A 26,470-nucleotide genomic window follows, 5' to 3' on the forward strand; every position below is an offset into this window, starting at 1 on the left:
ATAAAGGAGAATATTTGTAGCTCAGGGGTGAAATGAGGGGTCCTTGGTCCTCTCTGAGCTTGCTTGTTTTCTTGCAGACATTTCATTAGCCTAACTAGGTAACATCATCAATGCTAGTAAGGAGTGCTGTTTGCAGCTTGCTGTCAGTATATATTCTAGTGTCTTGCCTGTCTATGGGGGTGGGGGTAGTCTTAGAGATTCTTTGGTTGGGCTGTTTACTGATGGCTTTTTGGCAGTTTCTTGATTTGGATATAAAGAAAATCATGTTCCCATCAAGATTGGCAGGGTAAACTAGGTATATGTCTAAGTGCTATTGCTATATAAAGAGGGAGAAACCCCATCCTCACTGGCACTGATGATGTTACCTAGTTGGATAATAAAATAACTTCGAGGAAATAATCAAGCTCAGCACCAAGAACTCCAAACTCTGAGTGCCAGAAATCAAATATTTTGTTATTTGTGAAATTTGACTTTACAGATCATAGAAATGTGCACAAAGTTTAAATGCACCAAGCAATTCCTATCTTACCAGAAAATCCTCATTTTATCCCTCCACTGCGAGTCCCACGGGGCTCACCTGAGGGCAGAACAAGAAATAATGGATGGAAGCTAATCCAGGAGAGAACTAACCTAGAAATAAGGAGAAACTTCATGAGTTAGAAAAAATTAATCAGTGGGACAGCTTGCCTTCAGAAGTTAGAGGTGCTCCAACACTGGAGATTTTAAAGAAGAAATTGGACAGCTATTTGTCAGAAATGCTGTAGGGTCCCCTGTTTGAGTGTGGTGATTGGTGGTGAGGTGGGGTTGGACCTACAGGGTCCTTTCCAACTCTGTTATTGGGTCAACTGTAACTGTAGTTGGGTTCAGAATCTTAGCTTCTGGGTATGGAACTGGGTTACTTAGGAACTGGGTATATCTAGTTTAATGAAAAGAAGGACTAGGGAGACATGATAGCAGAGTTCCAATATCTCAGGGGTTGCCACAAAGAAGAGGGAGTTAAGCTATTCTCCAAAGGGCAGAACAAGAAGCAATGGGTAGAAAATAATCAAGGAGAGAAGCAACCTAGAACTAAGGAGGAATTTCCTGACAGTTAGAACAATTAATCAATGGAACAACTTGTCTCCAGAAGTTGTGAATGCTCCAACACTGGAAGTTTTAAAGAAGATATTAGATAACGATTTGTCTGAAGAGGTGTAGGATTTCCTGCCTAGGCAGAGGGTTGGACTAGAAGACCTCCAAGGTACCTTATAACTCTGTTATCCTTACGATTTATATTGATATTGTTTCCTGATTGCTTATTTGTACCCTATGACTATCATTAAGTGTTGCACCTTATGATTCTTGACTCGAGGAATGTATCTTGTCTTTTTATGTATGCTCACAAAATTTGCACCAAAGACAAATTCCTTGTGTGTCCAATCACACTTGGCCAATATTCTATTCTATTCTATTCTATTCTACTCCTGTTCCTATTCCTGTTCTATTCTTCACATCATCACGCCCATACTGACTCAGCCACAAAACCCTGGTTACTCAATTCACAGAAATGTTAATTCCTGAACTCCTCCTACCGGCTGAGCGAGCACAGGGCAAATAGGGCAGCGTTTCTCAACCTTGGCCACTGGAAGACGTTTGGACTTCAACTCCCAGAATTCCGCAGCCAGGCTTGAAGCCGAAGTCCATACCTCTTCCAGCGGCCAAGGTTGAGAAACGCCGCCCTCAGAGGTAACGTGCGGGTTGCCTAATTCGTATCTCAGCCTGCAGCGCGAATACAGCCCTAAGGAGACACTTCCGCCTTGGGAAGCCGCTTCGTTGCTAGGTTACCCGAGTGACATCACTGTACACGTCATCACGCCTTGCCCGCTATTTCGCCAGTCTACGCCGGAAGAACTAGGGTCACCTGATCGGAAGTGTCTTTCTGCCTGGCAACCCGGAACTTTCAGAAAGCCAGTTGGAGGCGAAATGGGTTGCGATGGAGGAACCATCCCGAAACGGCACGAGCTGGTGAAGGGCCCTCGTAAGGTGGAGAAGGTGAGGCCGGGTTTAGAATGGGGAGCTCCGGCTGATGGTGTATTCCGTTCTGGAACAGAGAAATGGTGGCCCAGATAGATCCACTACCTCAGTTTTTGGTCCTTTTTGCAAGTACAGGTAGACCTCGACATGTAATAGTTCATTCGGTAACCGTTCAAAATTACAGCGGCAGTGAAAAGTGTGACTTGTGACCGTTTTTCACCGTTATGACCTTTGCAACTTGCGCTGTGATCATGTGATCAAAATTCAGGTGCTTGACCACTGACTCATATTTATGACCGTTGCTGTGTCCAAGGGGCATGTAATCACCTTTGGTGACCCCACAAGGAAAGTTAATGGGAAGGCTTAGATAATAACCGGGTTACTAACTTATCAACTGCAGTGATTCACTTAATAACTGTGGCAAGAAAGGTAATAAAATGGGGCACAATTATCACTTTTCTCACTTAAAAGAAATGTTGGGCTCAATTGTGATCATAAGTTGAGGACTACCTGTATAGCAGACAGGCGTTTCATCGAATTTCATAATCTTAACCCGCTTGTGGGAATAGTAATTCCAGAAGTAAAGAGGCAACTAGGAATTGTTTTGATTAAAACAGCAAGTGTTTCTTTTTAATGGGGTTGTGTGGGTGGGATTTGCTGTCCCCAGGCTGTTGGGAGAGCATATGTCATCATCTTCAGATTATTGTACTTTGTTTGTTTATACATAATTGGTTACACACACACACACACACACACACAATTCCCAAAGTTGCTTGCTTTCCTCCACATAGTTTGAAACATTCGAGGAGGTTGGCCACAAGATTAGAAAAAAGCCATATCAAAGTAGGTGTTGAAATGGCATCAGGTTTTTCAACAATTCAAAATGTAGGATTATAACTTGCTCTTCAGCATTAGAAATATCCAGATGGGCATATACTTGTCATTGTGTCAACGGCTAGACTCAAGTTTTGATTCCAGTGGTGAATAAGCATGGTGAAACAGATACATAATGTTGTGGGCACCTGCTTACTTCTGTGATTATTTCATTTTTGTGAAGGTGTTTGAAGCCCTTTTCTGGAGAGGGGTTTGCTGGTTGTTGCTTGGTTTGTGCCATTTTTTGTTTTGTTTTTATTACAGTATTATTGCTCTCTGTTTTTATCTGCTGCAGCCCAGGGTTTCAAGGAATAAGGAGGTGTAAGCATTTGATAATAAAATAAAAACAAATCATTTTACACCTATAAAGTAGAAAAGTAGCATTCTGAAAATAACTGGTGTGATGTGACACTATAACTAAAAAAGCCAGCATAGTGTTGGACTGCCTAAGCAAATATTACATCAACATAGATCATGGCACACAGTAATATTTACTTGTGTTAACGTAGACTACAATACAGGAGAACTAGGTAGCTTAGTTGACCAACTATAGGATATCTATGCAAATCAAAATAGTTCAAAAATTGCATGCAAAGTAAGTACAAAGATTTTGCATTTAATTATTTCTTTTTCTAAAATTGTATATGATTTGTTATATTCCCCAGGTTGACAAAAATGCAGAATTAGTAGCCCAGTGGTACTATTGCACTCTAAGTCAAGAAAAATTAAGCAGACCAATAGTAGCTTGTGAACTTGGCAGGTAAGATTACATTTTAAATTCTTTTTCAGACAAAGTGTCATATGTTTTGAATAAGTTTGAATTAGAAATTTGAATTGAATTTCTCAATATATTTTCTGTTATAGGCTTTACAACAAAGATGGAGTCATTGAATTTTTGCTGGATAAATCTTCTGATAAAGTCCTTGTGGAGGCTGCATCCCATATCAAGAGTATTAAGGTATGATAACAAGTTTAAAATATGTGTTAATGATTATAGTACACAAGTTAAATGGAGAGTCACAAAATTTACCTTTATTTTCTTGACATAAACTTCCTTGATATTAATGAAACTTTGAAGCACCTTATTTACACTTTATGAAGTGTTTTTCCAGTGAGACCGGTCAATCAGGGCAACTTGGTCTACCCAAATATGGGACAGAGCATACTGCTTCCGCTTTCAGCCCCAATCCAGGAGCCTTCGCAGGCAGTTGCTTCTGCAAAAAACTATTTTGTGTTAAATTTAAATTTACCAGCAAATGTATTTATTCGTCGGTAAATTTAAATTTGCACAATATGTTTTTTTTTAAAAAAAAATTGGGGATATGTGAAATGCATTTTTTTTCCAAAACCAATCATCAACATGTTTCTTTTTTGCTTCTGTGACATAAATATATGCTGTTAGACTGCTTCTTTTTACCTATACTGCCTCCTTTTTGATTCTTATACCTAAACACTGTCACAATTCTTCCTATAAGGAGGAAGATTTTCTCCTTCCCTCATGCTTTTAAACTTATAAAAGTCCATTGGTGTTGTTTAACCTAATTCAGGAAAAATGCTTTTATCACCAGAAACTGCCTGCTTGCATCTACCCCCTATGGCCAAATATATTTCTTTCTAGAATATTTGTATTTTTCATACACTACTGTTGTCTTCCAGAGTCCCAAGGGAGTGGGCGGCATACAAATTTTATTAAATTTCAAATTTCAATTTAGATTATATTTCCTTTATCATAGTGTCAAATCAAGTTAGGTAAAGTATGTTTCTTTTCTTGCAGAATGTCATAGAATTGAATCTCTCAGACAATCCAGCTTGGACTGGTGACAAGGGGAATACAAAAGGGGATAAATATGCTGACATCCAAAGTGCACGTTTTATTTGCCCTGTGGTTGGATTGGAAATGAATGGAAGGCATCGGTAAGTGTTTCCAATTTAATTAGGTTATAAATAACATGCTTTGCTGTCTTTTTTGAAGTGTAGCCCTTTTCATAAAAAGTTTGCTTGTTCTGTTCCATAATCTTTTCAAAGATGAAAATAGAAGATGTAGAATATTATTGAATGCTAACATTATAAAAACTGTTCAGTAGATGTACATTGTACAGTGCAAAAAATTATTACGTGTTACCCCAAGTGTTTGATGAAGTAGTAATAAATAGCTCAGTGAAAATAATATCCCTATGAAAAAAAATATTCCATGTCAGATATCACTAAGAAAAATAAAGAATAAAACTGTTAATACAACATTACTTATGTAAAAATCTTTGGTAAGATTGGTTTGAATGATGCACGAATTCAGCACTAAAACAAACAACCAAACTCAGAGAGCCACCAAGGACTCTCTATACTATGGGGCGATTCGAGAGGGACACAATTGCCTCCCTCCATCTCTGTTCCAGTCCAGAAAACATCCACCATGATATTTTGAAACAATAATTGAACATTCTAATTCTGTCAGCTAGAGATTCCTCTACTGTACACAACAAAAAACACTTTCCGTGATTGCACTAAGTAGCAATTTGTTGGCTTGCTTGCAGTCTTCATAAAATATGGGAGAGGCAAGTTACTGCAATTGTTGCCCAGGTCGATGGATTCCATTGCAGGCACAGGATTCAGGCCCATACTCATATACTGCCTACTCCTACTTACTGCTGCTGCTTAGCAACATCCACTCACTCTTTATTTAGAACACCAAGGCCAGTGTATCTTGATTGTTGCCATCAGCAAGCAGTAAGTAACAGCTGCTCTCATCACTGCCAGTGAAACATTGCTTCACCATTGCCCCAGGTCCTAGCAGCTGATCCAGGCAAACATGCTACCACTCAACAACATTTGATACCACCAAATAACAGACCTCACACTATATGAGACAGTCATATCTGTCTCAAACACACCAAGGTTTCTGGTTCTGGGTCCATTTTAAATGTTATGAGAAGCACCTAGAAGCCTCCTCCTCACGTGCTATTCCTTAATTACTCTGTTCGACTTCAGCTTGATAATGCATTTACAGTCATGGCTAGGAAGTCCTTTGTACAGCTCCTTCTTGTGTGCCACTCCTGGATCAGCAGACTCTGTTTACATTCACTCACGCTTTAGTCCCCTCCAGATTGGACTACATACACTACATGGGGTTGCCCTTGGAGACTAACCCAAGGCTTCAGCTAGTACAAAATGTAGCAGCATGGATAGTTATGTGCACGCCTAAAACAGAACACGTTAGACCTTTGCTCCATGAGCTACATTGGTTGCCAGTTTGCTTTCAGGTCAAGTCAAGTCAAATAGGTTTTATTGTCATTTCAACAATAAACAGTATAATACACAGTGAGATGAAACAACGTTTCCCCAGGACCAAGGTGCTACATCAGACAACATAGATAAAAAGAAAAAGAGCAGGACACAGAACTACATATAGCTCTAAATCTAAGAACTTAGAGACAGTTGAGGAATCTGATGACTTGTGGAAAAAAACTTACACAGTCTGTTCGTGCGGGCCTGAATGCTTCTGTACCTTTTTCCAGATGGCAGGAGAGTAAAGAGTGTGTATGAGGGGTGTGTGTGGTCAGCCACAATATTTTTGGCTTTACGAATGCAACATGTAGTGTATGTCCATGACAGAGGGAAGAACAACCCTGATGATCTTCTCTGCCGTCCTCACTATTTGCTGTAGGGTCTTGCGATCCGAAACGGTGCAATTCCCAAACCAGGTGGTGATGCAGCTGCTCAGGGCGCTCTTGATGGTCCCTCTGTAGAAGATTGTGAGGATGTGTGATGGAAGCTGTGCCTTCCTCAGTTTCCTAAGAAAGTAAAGACGCTGCTGGGCCTTTCTTGTTATGGAACCGGTGTTGAGGGACCAGGTGAGATTCTTCGCCAGGTCAACACCAAGGAATTTGTTGCTCTCTATGATCTCCACAGAGGTGCCATTGATCTTCAGCAGGAAGCCGAGGTGGCGCAGTGGTTAGGGTGCAGTACTGCAGGTCACTTCAGCTGACTGTTATCTGCAGTTCGGCGGTTCAAATCTCACCGGCACAAGGTTGACTCAGCCTTCCATCCTTCTGAGGTGGGTGAAATGAGGACCCAGACTGTGGGGACAATATGCTGACTCTGTAAACCGCTTAGAGAGGGCTGAAAGCCCTATGAAGCGGTATATAAGTCTAACTGCTATTGCTATAGCTATAAGCGGTCGTGTTGTATCCTCCTGAAGTCAACAATCATCTCTTGTTTTATCTACATTCAGAGACAGGTTGTTGGCTTTACATCAGTTTGTTAACTTCTCCACCTCCTCTCTGTACGCTGTCTCATCATTCTTGCTGATAAGACCCACCACGGTCGTGTCATCAGCGAACTTTATGATGTGATTCAAACTGTGCATTGCTACACAGTTGTGCATCAGCAGGGTGAACAGCAGGGGTCTGAGCACACAACCCTGAGAGGCTCCAGTGTTCAGTATGATGGTGTTAGAAGTGTTGTTCACGATCTGGACTGTCTGAGGTCTTCCAGTCAAAAAGTCCAGGATCCAGTTACAGAGGGAAGTGTTCAGGCCCAACAGGGTCAGCTTCCCCATCAGGTGTTGGGGAATGATAGTGTTGAATGCTGAACTACAGTCTATGAACAGCATTTGTACGTATGAGTCTTTGTTTTCTAGGTGAGTGAGGGCTAGATGGAGTGTAGTGGAGATGGCGTCATCGGTGGAGCAATTCAAGTGGTATGCAAACTGCAGTGGATCCAATGTTACGGGCAGCAGGGTCTTTATATGTCTCAAGACGAGCCTCTCAAAGCACTTCATGATGATGGGAGTAAGTGCAACGGGACGGTAGTCATTGAGGCAGGACACTGATGGCTTCCTCAGCACGGCGATGATGGTCATTGTCTTGAAGCACTTTGGGACAACAGTGGTACTCAGAGAGATGTTGAAGATGTCGGTGAAAACATTTGCCAGTTGGTCTGCACATCCTCTGAGCACTCTGTCAGGAATGTTGGCTGGTCCTGCAGCTTTCCGTGGGTTGATTGTGCTTAGGGCTTTCCTCACATCAGTAGTGGAGAGACAAAGTATCTGGTCGTTGGAAGGAGGTGTGGTCTTCCTCACTGTCTCTCGTTCTGTGCTTCGAAGTGGGCATAAAAGCTGTTTAACACATCTGGAAGTGAACCATCACTCTCATAGGCAGGTGGTGATGTTCTGTAATTAGTGATGGCTTGGATGCCCTGCCACATATGCCGTGTGTCGCCGCTGTTCGTGAAGTGTTGGTGGATACTTTGGGCATGTGTACGCTTTGCTTCTCTGATGGCCCGGGAAAGATTGGCTCTCGCTGTTCTTAGGGCTGCTTTGTCACCTGCCCTGAATGCAGAATCTCGGATTTTCAGTAGAGCATGGACCTCTCCAGTTATCCATGGCTTCTGGTTGGGGTGTGAGATAATTTTCTTGGAGACTGTAACATCATCAATGCACTTGCTGATATAGCCAGGCACTGACAATGTGTACTTCTCCAAGTCAATGGAGTCACCGTTGGTTGCAGACTCCCTGAACATGTCCCAGTCAGTGCATTCAAAGCAGTCCTGAAGAGAAGAGATGGCTCCTGCTGGCCAGGTCCTCACCTGCTTCCAAATTGGTCTTGAATGCCTGATGAGTGGTCTGTATGTTGGAATTAGCATAACAGAGATGTGGTCTGAGTAGCCAAGGTGGGGGCAGGGCTTCACCTGATATGCACCCAGGATGTTTGTATAAACAACATCCAGTGTGTTTTCCCCTCTGGGGAAATTTGATGAAATTTAGGGAGCACAGTCCTGAGATTTGCATGATTGAAATCTCCGGCAACAATAAACAATACATCAGGGTGTGTGTTCTGCAGTTCGTTGATGGTCCGGTGAAGTATACAGAGCGCTTCCTTGGCATTAGTGCTAGGTGGAATATACACGCCGAGTATAATAGCAGTAGTGAATTCCCTGGATAAATAAAAAGGTCTACATCTCACAACCATAAACTCCACAAGCGGTGAGCCGTAGGTGGAAACGAGGACAGTTTTTACACCATTCTGTGTTGATGTATACACACAATCCGCCGCCACGAGTCTTACCGCACAGAGCTGCATTTCTGTCGGCACGAAACGCAGTTAATCTGTCCAGCTGAATAGCAGCATCCGGAACTCTATCACTCAGCCATGTCTCCGCGAAAACAAAGATGCAGCAGTGTCTGTACTCATGCCGTGTAGCTTGCTGGAGTCTGATGTTGTTTTTGGTCGACAGCTATGCAAATTTAATTAATAAATAAATAAAATTCTGGAGGCTCTGCACGTTCAAGCTTTCATCACTACTGCTGACAAAAGTCCTTCATAGCTTAATAGCCCAACAGGTCAAATGGCACCAGAAGATCTTCCTATCCTTCTCAGCCATCACCTTCATTTGTTGACATATTTATGCAAGTGAACTGTAGTGTTACGTATAAGCTGGTTGACAGAATCACAAATGAGGAGGTAATAAGCCACCTGGGAAAGCAAAGGGAAATCATAAAAGCCATTAAAAATGAAAGTTAGAATATTTAAGACATGTGATGCAACACTCAGAAAAATATGGCATACTTCACTTAATCCTCCAGGCAAAGATTGAAGGCAAAGGAGGTCCAGGCAGAAGAAGAACATCATGGCTTCAAAACCTAAGGGACTGGTTTGAACAAAACTCAGCAGCACTTTTTCATGCAGCTATTGACAAAAATAGGATTGCTAACATGATCTCTAATGTCTGATGACGGATATGGCACAAGAAGAAGAAGAACTGTGGTAACCATTATCTAGCCTCAACACTGTCACTCAAAATATCTTGCACATCTTCTTTACATCACAAGAGATTTAGGTGTTCATGTATGAGACAGTTCACAGTTCATCACACTGTCACATGTGAGGTCTTGGGGGTGAGATTACTATAGTTCATCACACTGTCAGCCAGATGTTTAGACCGGACTTGGCATTTTTATCCATCTGTTGAGGCCTCCCCAAAGACCTGGGATAGGCAGAAGTGGATGTTTGATGATGTTAACAGATACCATTGTAGGATGTAAACTGTTCGGAATAATACTGCCTTTTGCAATTGATGGATGGTGAATTTGTCAATGCCAATGGTGTTCAAGTGGTGCTCCAGTTGCTTTGAGCCTGGACCCAAAGGGCCTAGCGTGATAGGTACTATCTTTGCTTTCTTGTTCTTTGTCTTATTAAATTTATTTGCCACCTATCTCATCATGGGGCTATTCTAGGCAGCTTACAACAATAACAAGCAAGGACATAAAAAGGAAGGTTAAGGAAAGTGAAAGTAAAATAGTAGAACAATAAAATAAAGAAAAAGACAACAAAGAAAATGTATCAATATGACTAATAAAAAAGATGGTAGAGTGGGGAAGTGGAAATTGTTGTCTGTCTAGCACCACCTCCAGAGTAGAACTCCGCCATTGGGACTTCAGGCCAGCCAGCAAATTGTTGAAATCTGACTAGAATTCATGAATGCTAAAATGTCCAATTACATTACAGTATTTGCTCCATTGTGATGGCTTCTGGCATCTTGAAATTTTTCCCATTCTTGCTGTACAAGATTCCTTGGCTAAGAAACCTTTGATGACATTGAACTAGTAAATCCGTATTCTTAAGCAAATGAAGGAAACGTTCTTTTTAAAAAAAACCCACCCATATACAGACAGAACTCAGCTGAATATTTAGTCCTAAAATGTTTTTATATATTAAATCCAATGATACCTGTTTCCTTGCCAATGTGATTAAAATTGCAGCTTAAATTAGATGGAGTTAAAACATTTGTTTGTGCTCTTATTTTAGCACGTATTTTTTTTTTAAAATAGTTCTGAGCAGGTTGGAATTATTTATGCTGTCAGGGTTCCAAATAGCATCCAAAAGTAAATCAGAGTCTGAGGCAAAAGTTTCCTCAAAGTTCCAATTTACTAAGAGAGCCATGTTGGTAAATCTGGGAAAACCCGAATCTGAAAGCTTCCAGGTTTTCCCACCCAGTTGAAAGTTCAAGATCCCAAAACCCACAAGTCGATCACATGGTCCAATCTTCCACTGCCACGAAGACAGATTCCACCCATCCAGTTCCAGCCAGGTGCAGAGGCAAAGGATGTTGTTATGGCTACATATCACCCCCCCTCCCATTTTCCCACAATAGAAAATGAATAGAAAATGAATAGTAGAATACGTGGCAGGCCCAAAGTCCAAAAGAAAAGATGGCTTGCAGGCCTGACATATGCTGTGGTTTGAGGGTGGGAAAAGCAGCACATAGGCTAGTCTGAAATCCACATATAAGCATATTTACTGAGGCAGATTGATTACTCAGTATGTCACAGCAATAAAGACTATATTTTCAATCACCTGTGTCAGGGGTTTTAAGTTTTTATTGGATTATTTTTTTAATTAAGAATTTATATTAAAAAAAAGAATTCTGGAACTGCTAGTGAAGGAGCAAAAGTCTATTAAAACTGGAAAATTGGCTGCAGTTGAGTGAACTCTTTTCTTCTATTCATCTTTTGTCTTTAGTCTCTTATGAATTCCCTGGAGCATAGTTTTTAAAAAAGCCCTCTGTATTGTAACATCAAATGGCTTCAAGGTAAATGCAGATAATTTATTATCAATAGTGTAAATTATGAAAACCATTATGCACAGTCCCTAATAATACAATCGTGTGTTAAATGAAAAAGAGTAACATAGATATAAAACCAAAACTCCAAATAATACAGAATATACACTGAAAGTGATGTTACATTTTTTTCTCCTTCCTGCATCTTTCTGTTCTCACAAACCTAAGAAACAGACAGATTCCCAATTTGTTCTGAATGCTTTTTTTCAGAAATAAACACACACAACAGTAAGTACCATTCTCACTGGTTTTACTGTTAGGTATTGGAAAATACTGTCGTGCTTGGCTCTCCCTTATTTCATTCAGATCCTTATTAACCTCTTTTCCCTTCACTGTAAGCAAACATAACATATGATTATGCAGTCATTAATATTTACAGTTTACAGCAGCCTTGGAACTTGTTGTACAATTAGCTCTCAATGTATTCAGTACAACTTTTTTTTTTGCAAATACCGTGTTTCCCCAAAAATAAGACAGGGTCTTATTTTCTTTTGACCCCTCCCCTCAATAAGCACTTGGCCTTATTTTTTGGGAGGTCTTATTATTTTTGAGATGCAGGAGGCAGCAAGTGTGGTCACCTCATGGCTGCTGCTGTGTTGCAATATTTTCGGGAAGGATTTATTTTAATGTATGCACTCAAAAGCCCGATTGGGCTTATTATTCAGGGAGGTCTTATTTTCAGGGAAACAGGATATACATTAATTACCAAAATTCTTACTTTTACATTGTTAGAGAAATCGAACTTATTGATGAATGTTTGTGAACCTCATCCAAGAATGTCTTACATGCTTAGGTCTGAAATGTCTGGATCTACCTACAACCCAATATTTTAACAGTTGGCAAAAGAAAATGTTAAATCTAAGAAACACCCATGATGTTTATTAGTTTACTGAAATGTAGTAGCAAATATTGTAGTCTTGCAATGTTTTTTTTTTCTTAAAATGTTCATATCACCACATATTAATCTTTGTTAAGAACACAGGCATTCTGGGAAATACAGACTGATCAATTGGCAGTTTTGCCAAAAACATTAAAAAAAAAAATTCTGAAGACACATTGAAAGAAGAAGTTTTCAAACTTGATTGTGCACCAAAAGCCATATTTTTCAAAAGCCATTAGTTAATTAAGGTAGTTGAAATTTTTTTTTAAAATAGTGTTGCGTATTTGATTTCCCAGAAACAATATCTGGTAAGAATACTAGCATTATTTACCTTATGTCTGTTAAAATCTCAGATGGAGCGTGGGAGTAATATTCCCTTGTTTTGTCTTTTTAGTAAGCTCTGGAAATTATTTTGTTGCAACAGGATACCACTTCCCTATTCCATCTGCAAATTGTTGCTAGTCAGGGATTTGCTTAGGAAAATCTGGCCTTGCAAAGAGATTTAATTCCTAACAAGGAGTGTGCAGCATTGCAACTAGGATACCTTTAAACAAATAGTGTATTGATTAAAAATTAGCCTGCATAACATTACCTACAGTGGGATCCTATATATGTTTTCACAGAAACAAGTATATATGAATTCTGTAGGTCTTGTTGCTAGTTTAAAATATACAGGAAGTCTTTGACTTACAACAGTTCATTTAATGACCATTCAAAAGTACAACAGGGCTAAAAAAAGTGACCATTTTCCATACATACAACTGTTGCGGCATCCCCATGGTCACATGAACAAAAGTCAAACGCTTAACAACCGACTCATATTTATGACACTTGCAGTGCCTGGGGTCATGTCAGCCCTTTTTGCGACCTTCTGCAAAGTCAATGGGGAAGCCAGATTGACTTAATAATCTTGTTATTGACTTAACAGCTGCAGTGATTCACTTAACTGTGGCAAGCAAGATTGCAAAATGGGACAAAACTCACTTAACAAATGTCTTACTTAGCAGCAGAAATTTTGGGCTTAATTGTGGTTGTAAGTCAAGGACTACCTGTGTAGGATTGTTCTAATCAGAGTTGCTTTAACTGGACAAAATGCTGTGTGTTTAATTTACTTAATGTCTCTTCTTTTGGTTTTCTCAGCTTTTGCTTCCTACGCAACTGTGGGTGTGTGTTTTCTGAACGTGCTCTCAAAGAAATTAAAACGGAAACTTGTCACAAGGTACGTTACCTCCTTGCTCTGACTCCAATAGTTTCTCCCTCCCTTCTCTCTCTCTCTCCCTCCCTCTCTCTCTCTCTCACTCTCTCTCTCTCACTCTCTCTCTCTCTCTCACACACACACACACAAAATTCTAGGATAACCTTGTCCTGTGTTCCTTTATCTTAAACTCTGTGGATTTTAACAAAGCTTTCATACTAGCTAACTAGATCGCATTTGTGAGTTAAGGAAATATTTATCCTCACTGCTTCATTTTGATTTTTAATGCAGTTGGTTATTGAAAAAAAAATAAACATTGGTTGTTCATTCAATGGGAACCTTTGTCTTTTGTCTTGGCAGCCCAGTAAAAAATCATTCAAGCACAAAGCTTTTCACTTTTAGCCAAATTGACATCTGTCTCTAGAGCTAGGATTTTGTTTTCCTGTTGTTGTTTTTTCCAGTTTCGTTTATGCGGCCCTACTTTTTAAGGAACTCTGATGATAAAATTATTCTGTTCTTCATTCTTAAGATCTCAGTATTCCCCCAAATTTAGATACTTACTTTTTGGTAATATGAACGGTTGCTATAGATCTAGTGTTACTTTGAGTTCACAGGTCTTTGAAGTTTTAATTCCTTTGTGTTTCAGGAAATGCCCAGCTAGGCAGGCAGGCAGGAAGACTCAAATGGGAGATTAGGCTTGAATCTTTGTGCAACTACAAGAGATCCAGGACTAACCCATTCACATCCCCAGCTCCATAGAGTCTTATCTGTCTATTCCCAAGAGAAAGCAAGCGGTCTGGAGATATTTCTGTGTAATAGGCAGAATATAATGAAGTATTAGCTTGAACTCTGCATGTGTGGATCTGGCTGCTTGCACCTGACAATAAAGTCTATGCCGTAAGCCCCTTTTGTATTCCATAACCAACCCACTGAATTACCTTGCAATATGGACAGTCTTGGCTTTCCTGGTTCACAGTTATTCATAGTAACATAAATTCTGTGATCGTCCACATTTAAAATGAACAGAGCATTAAACACTGCAGTTTCTAAATTTGTTTCCTTTTTACTACTGAAATTAATGCAGAGCTTTTGATGTGGTGTTGCTGCTTGAGTTTGAAATACAAATGTTAGTAGACAATGATTTATTGGTATTTTAGGTTTTGTTTATTGTACTGAATTTCTTTAGAGATGGTTCCTTTAGCCATAGTGGTTCTCAACTTTATTTCTTGTGATCCTTCACAAAACAAGCTTAAACATCCTTGCAGTTGAACTCTTCGCTGAGACGACTTGTTTGTTAGGTGATTGAGAGAAAGAAATCAGAGTGACAGACATTGTTGAATTAATTACTGTATTATCATCTTAAAATATTTCTTGGAAAGAGAGGTCATGAGTGTTCTTTTTATCATTAAATGCATTTGTAATGTTTGTTTTTTTTGCGTGTTGCAGAAGTTTGATCAATGTCTACATTTTAAACGAAAATTAAATCTGAAAGAGAATGGCTTGACAGCCATCACTATCCAGACTCAAAGTTTGTGAAAGAATTGCTAAAAATAAATATGTATACACTATATGTGAATAAAATTACTGAGCTGTGCAGTTTCTTTAGTTCCCTTTTATGCAATGATGTCAGTGTAGACACCAGTGCACGGGTGTCAAACTCATGGCATCATGTTGCTGTCATGTGACGCATCACAATGTTTTTTCCCTTTGCGGAGCTGGGGTGGGTGTGGCCTGCGCATGACGCATCTGGCCCTTGGGTCGCCAGTTTGACACCCCTGCTCTAGTGCTTCCCTGCTTCCCTTCATCAAGTAATTTATTGAGATTTTTCTCCCCCAATATTCTGTTTTCCTGAAATGAGGCAGACAACTAAATTAGAAAGGCTTGGGTCTCTCTCTTGAGATTTGTTCTAATACCTGAGAGGGGCGCTTCTTCATAGCAAGGACAAGCTTTGGCAGGCATGCTGATGAAACATGCCTTCTAGAGCAGGGGTGTCAAACTGGATTTTTTCAAGAGTCGAATCAGCATTGCAGTTCTCTGCGGGCCAGCCGGGGAAGGGGGAGATGGGACAGATGCCTCCTGCAGCACCCTGCTGGACAAAATCAGGTGTGGGGGGAGGGACGCACGGCCCATCTGCATCCTGTTTTGGTTGCCAGAGGCACTGTGGGCCGATTTGCTATTTCGAAGCTGGCCCTGCGGGTCAGATTTAAGCACCCCATGGGCCGGATTTGGCCCATGGGCCTTGAGTTTGAAATCCCTGTTCTAGAGCTTTTGGACAATTATTTTCCCTGGGAAAAATAAGGGAGACAGTAATGGATGCATGGCTAGATGCAATCCTTAATAGGAACAACAGACCCTGCAGCAAAAAAGTATAGAACTCCTGTAACTTCAACCTTTTGTGTGACATACCAAAGTATCAAATTTGTATTTCAAAAGTGAGCAATTGCAGATTTGGTGTTGTTTTGTGGGGGGATTTTAGGGATCAAATGCTCATATGAAGCATTTCCCTAGCTTTCAGCATTCATTTTCCACCGTAACTGAAAAAAAGAAGACTGAAAACATCAATCTTACACATTCTGCAGAAGAAACTCTTGGGGCCATCAAAGGGATGCTGCCAAGCTATGCGTAGCCCTAGACTATATTTTTGCATCCTGACTGTAGCATTTGGATGCACATCATTATTGTACTGTAGATTGATGATTGCAGATGCAGAGTACCAATAAAGGAGAATATTTGTACCTCAGGGTTGACGTGAGGGGTCCTTGGTGCTCTCTGAGCTTGCTTGTTTTCTTGCAGATGTTTCATTACCCTAACTAGGTAACCTCATCAGTGCTAGTAAGGAGTGCTGTTTTATATTCTGGTGACTTGTCTGTCTGTTTTGGTGGGGGCAGTCTTAGATATTATTCAATTGCACTGTTTGCTGATGGTTCTTGGGCAGTTCTAGAAAATGCAGAGAAGAGCAACCAAGATGATTAGGGGACTGGAGGCTAGAACATATGAAGAACGGTTGCAAGAACTGGGTATGTCTAGTCTAATGAAAAGAAGGACCAGAGGAGACATGAGAGCAGTCTTCCAATATCTCAGGGGCTGCCACAAAGAAGAGGGAGTCAAGCTATTCTCCAAAGTACCTGAGGGTAGGCCAAAAAGCAGTGGGTGGAAACTAATCAAGGAGAGAAGCAACCTAGAACTAAAGAGAAATTTCCTGGCAGTGAGAACAATTAATCAATGGAACAACTTGCCTCCAGAAGTTGTGAATGTTCCAACACTGAAAGTTTTTAAGAAGATATTGGATAACATTTGTTTGAAGTGGTGTAGGCTTTCCTGCCAAGGGATTGGGTTGGACTAGAAGACCTCCAAGGTCCCTTCCAACTCTCATTCTGTTCTGTTAGTTTCTTGATTGGGGTATTTCCTTACTTGATTGTTGCTCTGATGTTGACCCTGGAGTTAATCTATGCTGATCTGGGTGCTGATTACTGGTAAAGTCTTTTTCTCTTTTGAGCTTTGGTTGGGCTATTTACTATAGCTCTTTGCCAGTATATTGCACATATGGAGTAAAGGAAATTATGTTTTTCTCTCTCTCTTCTTTCCCCAATGTTCCCCCTGACCATTAAGGAAACAAGATAATTTCCCCAAATTATCTTGTTGCCCTAATAAGAAGCTCCCTTGAACCATTGAAGGAACCTTCTCTTTAATCATTTACCTTGGATGTATGCAAGGGGGTATTTGCAGAAGGGATGGTCTGCTCAACCTCATTGCTATCCCATTTGGAAGAGAAAAAGCTTAACAAATTACTTTGATTGCATCTCCCGCGGGGTAGAGAAAAAAAAGATCAAATATAGTGTGCGTGGTTGCTGTTTTAGATTAGGGTTGCTGGGCAGGGACCAAATTTGAAACATCTGGATTTTGGCACAACTCTTTAGTACGTAGCATTTCTGAATTTTTACAGCTTGTGTTACCTTTGATTACTTAATCAGCTGATTGTGGACCCCAGTCAAAACTGCATTTCAGAGAAGAGTGTTGTGCTAGATAAACCTTATTGGGATAGTAGATTTTTTAAATTAAAAAGTTGATATGTATTTTATAGCCCTAGAGAGGCTCTCAAAGCAACTTACGAAAGGATCTTGCATAAGAATTCATGAAATCTAATATCGAAACAACAATCAAGGACTCCGGAGTTGCAAACAGTCTGGAGTTCAATCCTGATGGGGCTCAAGTTGACTCAGACTTCCATCCTTCCGAGATTGGTAAAATGATTGTTGGATCCAGATTGTTTGGGGTGGGGTGGGGGCAATATGCTGACCAGTAAACTGTATGTAACCTGCCCAGAGAGTGCTGTAAAGCAATATGGGGCAGTCTGCTAATTTCTATTGGTATCAGCCATCCATTCATTGTCATATCATTCAGGCATAGGATCCTGCTCCTCCCCCCCTTTTGTCTTCTTTTCATTAAAGTTTAATATATTAATGTGTAGAATAAAACACATGGTACATAATTCAGAAATAAAGGAGTAGATAATATTTTCAAAAGCTTCTTTGTATTTTAGAATATTTTAGAATATTTTAAATATTGTTTTAGTTTATCTTTCCAAGAAAGAAAAATGCCAAGAAGTCTGTAATAAAATAGGTATATAGCTATTAATATGTAAAATACAAGTGGTCCTTGTTTTACAACAGTAATGAAGCTGTCCCATAACAGTCATAAGTAGTGATGGTTGTAAAATGGGCTGCTCTTTAGACTGACTAGATTTTATTACCATTTTGTGGTGCTCATTAAGCGAGTACTATGGTCTTGAAGCAAACACCATGGTCATGAAGTATATCAACGGTTTTTCTATGGGCTATTTTTGCTGAAAACCGAAAGCAAATGCCAATTTTGGGGCAAAATTCTAAAACGTGACATGGGATGGTGCAAATAGCCATAAATTTTATCCAGTTGTTTGGCACCCAACATGTGATCAAATGACCACGGGGTGTGTGGGAGACATGGCCACCAGAACTTTGGAATCAAGCTATAAGTATCCTAGAGAGGTCCATCATAATTTCAATCAGTCACTAAGTGACTGGTTGTAAGTCAAGGACTATGTGTAAAAGGTTACCATGAGACGCCAAAGCAGCACTGATAGTATTAATGAATTAATTAGCAGCCCTTATTAGTATTAATAAATTGCCTCCATCACCACTGCTGCTCTGTCAGATGTCCAATAACTCTGGATTTCATTTTCCCCCATAATCTTATTCTTCATCTTTCCAGGCCTCTCCCTTCAGCTTCTTTCTACTTGGCAGCAGGGTCTGTTGAGAATTGAGGAAATTTGCTATGGTCCTACAACATTTTGGCAGCTTCTCTGCTTAAAAACAAAAACTGTATATATAGGAATTTCCTCCCCCCCCCCCCTTCCGTACCAGTTCATCTAGGGTAGCGGTGTCAAACTCACAGCTTGTCGCATTGTTGCTACGTGACATATCATGACTTTTTCCCCCTTCACTAAAACATGGGTGGATGTGGCCAGCATGTGACACATCGAGTCCATGGGCTAAGAGATTGACACCCTTGATCTAGGGTTTAGGCATCACACTGAAAATCAGTTATGTCCTCAATAGCCAGAGGAATGTTTAGCTAATTCATCTTTCTGGATTCCATTAAACAGAATGCATTCTAAGTCAAGTTGGAAGTGTTGTCTTCTTTTAGATATATCTGTGTTTTCATTAAGTGTGGGAAAAATGTCCAAACATTTCTGAATTCCAACACACATGCAAGGACAAGCCGTCTCCTGTTGTAAACTTCCTAGTGTTTGTTTACATTTTCATGTATGCTCTCAGTTTATAAAATCTTGCAGTAATGTTTGGTACCTGGAAGGCAGCAAGATCATTTTTCCCCAGAAACATCCTTACAGAGTGGGAGTTTCGATGATTCCTTTCAAATGATAATTTTCACATAAAAATCTATTTTAAAACAAACGGAAGGAATAGGCAGTAAAAGCAGCCTTAAAAGCAGCCTAAAAAGCACCATTGATATTCTCATTTTACAGTGTTTAAGGTTTAAATGAGAATAATGTGCACCAGCTTGACCCGATTGAGAAAAGAATATCGTAGATATTAAATTTTGTATGTAGTCTTATGGTCAGACAAGGACATATAAAAATCTCTTAAGGCAGATGTTAAATTGTTTAGCAATTTAGTATTAAGATATAGCAATAGCACTTAGATTTATATATCACTTCATAGTGCTTTACAGCCCTCTCTAAGCAGTTTACAGAGTCAGCATATTGCCCCCCGACAATCTGGGTCCTCGTTTTACTGACCTCAGAACAGTGGTGGGGTTTTTAAAAAATTACCAGTTCTGTGGGCGTGACTTGGTGGGATTGGTGGGTGTGGCAGGGGAAGGATATTGTAAAATCTCCATTTCCTCCCCACTCCAGAGGAAGGTTACTGCAAAATCCCCATTGCCTCCTGAGCAGCTGGGACTTGAGAGGCAGAGAACAGATGTGGGAGGGGCTAGTCAGAGGTGGTATTTACCGGTTCTCCAGAAGTGGTCAGAACCTGCTGAATACCACCTCTGCCTCAGAAGGATGGATGCTGTCCAGCCAGTTGTGTTAATGTTGACAAATACCAGTTGATTCGTTCCTAACTCCCCAAAGTAAACTTTTCCCTTAATTGAGATACTGCCTGACTAATACAGCAGCGTGCAAATAAGTATTGGTTCATTGGAAGGCACTGTGACTCAATCATTTTCCCCCTCAACACCCTGTAATGTAGGCTTGCCTACTGGATGTGAAGGAGGGAGGATGAGATAAGGTAAAGCAAACAGATCCCTATCTCCCTGTTTCTTCTGCTTATCAACTTTATCAAAAGTTGATAAGCAGAAGCAAAGAAGCTAAAGGAAAAGTGTCACAGAGATAACAGTGATCAAGATTTGTACATTCTGCAGTGTACTGGGATGTGATCAATCGAGCCTGGAGAAATATACATTTCTGAAGCCATGCTGTACAGGACACTCACTATGTGCTTTAATATATACCTTCACATTGTCAGGCATTTGTACACCTTTGAGCCAAAGTATTTTCAAGGGTCATGCTATCTAAAGTCACCTTATACAGGAAGGCGTACGTTTTATCTAAAGAAAGTCAGCAATACCTAATTGGTAGTAGATATATTGTACATTCTTTTAAAATGAAAAAAAAAATCAAATGAACAAGCATATGCTCAACTTTCAGACTTAAAACCAGCCTACTGTTAATAGTTCCTAATGTAATTATGGGCTTCAGATAGAAATTCCGAGATGGGCTCATTTACTTTAAGTAATTTAATTTATTTTCTCTTGCCGGTAGATAATTTAAAAAAACAACAGTTGTGTAGTTCGATACAGTTGTCCCAAAACACATTTTCAAAAAGCTCAGAAACTTGCTTAACTGAAAGCAAAATTCTGATTTACACATCACAATAAACCACGTTTATGATTTATTGTGGGACGTGGTGGCTCAGTGGCTAAGACGCTGAGCTTGTCGATCAGAAGGTCGGCAGTTCAGCAGTTCGAATCCCTAGTGCCACATAACAGAGTGAGCTCCCGTTACTTGTCCCAGCTTCTGCCAACCTAGCAGTTTGAAAGCACATAAAAATGCAAGCAGAAAAATAAGAACCACCTTTCGTGAGAAGGTATCAGCGTTCCATGCGCCTTTGGCATTTAGTCATGCCGGCCACATGACCATGGAGACATCTTCGGACAGCGCTGGCTCTTCGGGTTTGAAACAGGGATGAGCACCGCGCCCCAGAGTCAGGAATGACTAGCGAGGGGAACCTTTACCTTTATCATGATTTATTGAATTATTTTGAATAAATAACAATAGTGGGTTTCTTATTACCCAATGGTTTACACCATGCAGGACAGACACACATTTGCAATTAAACACAACCCAAGTGGAGTATCCTCAATTTTTTGGAATTTCATGGAATTTTTTTGAACTTGAACCTGCCTTGGGCAGGGAGGGATTTGGACTAGAAGACTTCCAAGATCCCTTCTAGGCCTATGATTCTATGATTCGATCCTTTATTTAGGTGAAGGGAATGTTTCCTGATTGGCCTGGCAAAGAACAGGCTTTCTTTGGTTCAGAGGAATGCAGACAAAGATGTCAAATACAAACATTAATAAGTCAAAATACCTGTAATTTCATGAGGGTTTGGTTTTTTTTTGCTGTGTTAAGATGAAAACAAACCACTAGTTATCTGCAAAAGTAAGTGCTGACATATTTGTGAGACAAATGTGTCCTGTAGGAGTTGGTTGCTATGTTTCTGGTTGTTAATGTTTGTTTTTTATTAGCAATTAGCAGTGTTCCCCAAGTGTGCTATCTCTTTGAAATCTTCAAAGACATTTACTCAGCCCAATCTGAACTTGTTAAGAAAAAAAAAAAACCTCACCCACACTTTAGATATACTTCATTTCTTGGGTATGATATATAATGCAATTAGTCCTCAATTTACAACAGTTCGTTTAGTGACTGTTCAAAGCCAAACGGCACTGAAAAATGTGACAGGGTCGTATTTTCTTATGACCATTGTGGCATCCCCATAGTCACGTGATCAAAATTCAGATGCGTGGCATCCGACTCATGTTTACAACCATTGCAGTGTCCTGGGGCCATGTGTTCACCTTTTGCGACTTTCTGACGAACCAAGTCAAGAGGGAAGTCAAGATTCACTTAACAACCGTGTTACTAATGTAGCAACTACAGCGATTCACTTAAGTGTGACAAGGAAGGTCGTAAAGCAGGGAAAAATTCACTTAACAAATGTCTCACTTCACAAAAATTTTAGGTCTGATTGTGGTTGTAATGGAGGGCTACCACCATTTGTAGACTGCATCTCCAATCTCTATGGTCTCCAAGTTAATTATACTTAGTTAGATGTTAACTTTACTTACTGACACTAGTTCAAAGCTGCATTGAAAAACTCCGATATTAGAAGATCATTAAGTGCTCTTGATTTATTTATCACCTCTATCTACACTGATGGAGGTGTGGACTAAAGATCCTCAGGCTCACTCAATTTAGCGCTGTTCTGACGCATTCATATTAAATTGTTCTACTCAGCTTGTATTGTTTGCCTTGGATCTCCATTGTATTTTTTTTTATCATCACCTCGGTTGAATCTGAATCATATCATTGTTCCATGTGCCACCACCTCCCATTCCCCAGCCTAACCATACAAATGTTGCTTAATTGATACCAACTGAGGCTTCAAGCAGGAGTTTTCCATCCTGATGATATGAGGAATAAATCAGTCTTGGTTGTTTCATGGCTGTTATCCCGCAAAAAAAGAAAAAAGAAAGAAAAAATGCAGTAATAATCTTGGGGTTGTGTACGTTTTCGTAATAGAATAACAGAGTTGGAAGGGACCTTGGAGATCTTCTAATCCAATCCCCTGCTCAAACAGGAGACGCTATATCATTCCAGACAAATGGCTGTCCAGTCTTATCTTATATCTTAGGGGAAGCAATATAGAAATGTCTTTAATAAATAAATACAAATAACCAAGCTGTCCATTAATAAATATATACAAATAATATCTCCCATACTTACTCTTCATATGGCCCATGTATTGCCTCTGTTCATTCTACGTTATATATAAAACATTTTACCAAAACGTAATTGAGATGCTATTCTATACAGCCCTTCCAACAGAGCAAACAAGAATCTTTGTCACACTGTAAATGAGGAGTGTTGACATGTGAAAAATTTCAGGCATGGTGACTGTGACATGCCACTTTTAATGGTAGAATGACAGATTAATATTACAGGCAGCAAAGATTCATTCCTGTAATGATAATAAGATCCTATGCAGTACAGAAGTTTTCCCCCCTAAAATAGATTTTCACCTCTAGACTCCTGTGCAGAATAGTGTGTGCACTTTTCAAATATTACAAAGTGTTCGTTCTGAATTTTACTTGTTCATATGAACTGGGTGCTTGTTTAGCAAAGGCAAAATTACAGTCTGTCCAATTGAGTTTACTAAGGGCAAGGAGCCTTAAATCAACTCAGTTTTGCTTTGCAGGTACAAGTTCTATGCCATATTTCTTGTGCAGGGAATACAAACAGAAATGTTCTAATATTCTATTTATGTCAGTGACATGTTCTGTAAATATGAGTAGTCTCTATTTGATCAAAAACAAATGCCTCTGTGGCAGGAATAGGCAACCCAGTGCTCTATGTACATTTTGGTGGTAAATTTCCATTAAACCTCAGTCCAATGTGGTCAATGTGCCCACTGTAACACCAAACTATCTATTAGTAGATACTGTGTTTTCACTTGGCCTTATTTTCGGGGAGGTCTTATTATTTTTGAAGTTCAGGAAGCGGCGAGCGTGGTCACCTCATGGCTGCTGCTGTGTTACAATATTTTTGGGAGGCTTATTTTCGGGGGAGGGTTATTTTAGCGCATGCACTCAAAAGTCCGATTGGGCTTACTATCCGGGGAGCTCTTATTTTCAGGGAAACAGGCTAATAGTAATTTTGATATACTACATATCAATAATTAATTGATGAAAATTATTTTTTGTCAAAGGACTAATATAAATTTGATAAGTAAATTAAATAAAACAAGTTAGCAGTTGTTCTGTCACAATTTCTTTTTGAAACTAAATCGACTTATTTTGATTTGAGAAAATTGTAGAAAACTCTATTATTGTATGCAATATATCCTCAGGATTAATTGTATCATCTGCCCATTCCTTTCCTAAGGATAAATACAGTTGTTGAACTCTAATTTATGCAATCAATTTACTTTGAGGAAAATAGTAGAAACCTGTGTTATTATATGCGAAATATCCTGAGGGTTAATTGTATCATCTGCCATTCCTTTCCCTTAGTACATTAAGGATAAATATAGTTACTGAACCTAGGCAGTGAGAGGAGAATTGGTAACAAGGGTTTATCTTGAAAACGCATTGTTAGCTTGAAAGTAACTAAACAACATCTATAATTTAATTGTTGCACTTTACCCAGAAGAAGTTGTTAGGCATACTGAAAAGTACTAATGATTTTTAAAATATACTTTGCCATTACAAATAGCTAATTTAAAAACATGACCATTTGCTTCAGAGGAGGAAAATAAACAACGCCCCTCATCCTGATCAAGATTTCTCTATCCCTCTAATGTTTCTGTTTGTTTTATTTCCTTTGTTCTAAATTCGTGGTCTTGAAAGCTAAACATTATCTATTCTTTTTCACGATCCCTCTCAAGAAAGCCTGCATCATGTGTATTTTCTTGAAAACTACAGTGATGTCAAAAACATTGCTGATCTTTTATGGAATATTGCTATCAAAATGACTCCAAAATTACTGAAGAAGAGTTCTCCCTTGCAATATCAGCTTGCAGCCAGTTTGTGTAACAGAAACCCAGTGGATAAATCATTGCCATCCGTTGTTTTTCATGAAGAAAATCCTTCTAAATTACGTCTACAGTTCCAGGGTGGGAGGAAGTAGATGATTTATGCTTGAAAAACAATAACTACTTTCCTTTTAAAGTTTATTTGGATTTAGGTTTCTCACATAAATAATGGAATAAATGACCAATGGTAAAGTTAGAGATTATTTAAAATAAGCACAGCTGCTGAAGAAAATACTCATAGCTGTGGGAAAATCTTTAATAATTAATGGCCTTTTGACTGAGCCAGAGATAACTGAAATGGAAGATTTCATCAACTTCTTGCTGCTGATGAACTGTTTTACTGTACGTTAGGCAAGGCATTTTCACATCTTTCTTGTAATGAGATATTTTCAAGCCATGAATGAACCCCATTGAAAAGATATATTGCTGTGTCCAGCTATAAAAATAGGATAAGCTTCATTACTGATACACGGTGTGGCAAGTATGAAGAATAAAGAACAATTCTTCAATGCTTGGCAAGAAGGAACGTCTATTGAATTGCAAAATGATATCCTTCCTTTAACATAAATAAAGGAAGGAAATAAGAATTTGAATCAGTTGAATACCTCTCTATCCATTTCAGCCTGAGTGTAAAAAAACAGGCTGCATTTTCCCTTCTTCATCTGGTTGATAATGCTTTAATAGCTATATTGCTTTGATTAAGAATCAGTCAAATCTGGGATGGGAAACATGAAGAGGCACTCTGACTCAGTGGCTTAATGATAAGGGAGATGGCCTCAGCTCTGGCGGTTCGAGCCATAGTAAATGAGTGAATGAGCTCCCATCACTCACCTCAGCTTCGGCCCACCTTACAGTGAAAGCATCTTGTATGTGAGCAGATAAAATAGGTACCACTTCAATGGAGAGATGAGCTGGTGCTTTGTGCAGGCCATCAGATTCTTGATGGCTCTGAACTTTCCTGGTTATGGGGCCCGCTTGCGAGGCAGCTCTGGGAAGGGGGGGGCTTGGGTGACGCCTCAGGAAGGACCACTGGTTTTTCAGTCTGCTGTGGCACATCTTGGGAAGGGTGCAAGCGTTTCCTATAACAAGGCCGGTACCTTAGCAAGCCAAACTACTGCCCTGCAATAGCATTGTGGTCTCCTGGCTACTGTAACACCACCATACACTAATCATCATCAACAACAACAACAACAACAGTTATTTATTTTCTGTTACTTCAAGAATAAATGTGGAGTGCTTATTAAAATCAATGGCCAATATAAATAAACATATTGTGTTTACTCATACAGAGAGAATGAATGAGAAAATAAATGTTATTTATTTGTTTATTTAGTTAGTTGGTTTTTATCCCATGGTATTACTTTATAAGCAACCCAAAGCGATGCATGTACCTAGTACTCCTTCCTACTTGTATTTAGTCCTCTTCAGAAGTACAAGGAGGTTCCATAGTGCTTTTTTTGTTTTTGCTACAAGACTACCCCTGTGAGATAGTTTGGAGTGAGAAAGTGTCTGTCCGGTGAG

The 26,470-nt window shown here is 39.6% G+C and overlaps 1 protein-coding gene across 1 annotated transcript in view; it reads left to right on the forward strand.

Annotated features, from left to right (window-relative positions):
- The first annotated feature begins 1,896 nt into the window (after positions 1–1,896).
- RTF2 (replication termination factor 2) overlaps positions 1,897–26,470 on the forward strand; it is a 55,634-nt gene continuing 31,060 nt past the window's right edge. Inside the window, exons 1-5 of the mRNA XM_032218111.1 lie at positions 1,897–2,031; positions 3,552–3,646; positions 3,751–3,844; positions 4,661–4,800; positions 13,523–13,601. Coding sequence (XP_032074002.1) covers positions 1,963–2,031; positions 3,552–3,646; positions 3,751–3,844; positions 4,661–4,800; positions 13,523–13,601 — 477 coding nt within the window. The 5' untranslated portion in view covers positions 1,897–1,962. The remainder of the gene's footprint in view (positions 2,032–3,551; positions 3,647–3,750; positions 3,845–4,660; positions 4,801–13,522; positions 13,602–26,470) is intronic.

This window comes from Thamnophis elegans, chromosome 5 (assembly GCF_009769535.1).
Source record: "Thamnophis elegans isolate rThaEle1 chromosome 5, rThaEle1.pri, whole genome shotgun sequence".
NCBI classification, from domain to species: Eukaryota; Metazoa; Chordata; class Lepidosauria; order Squamata; family Colubridae; genus Thamnophis; species Thamnophis elegans.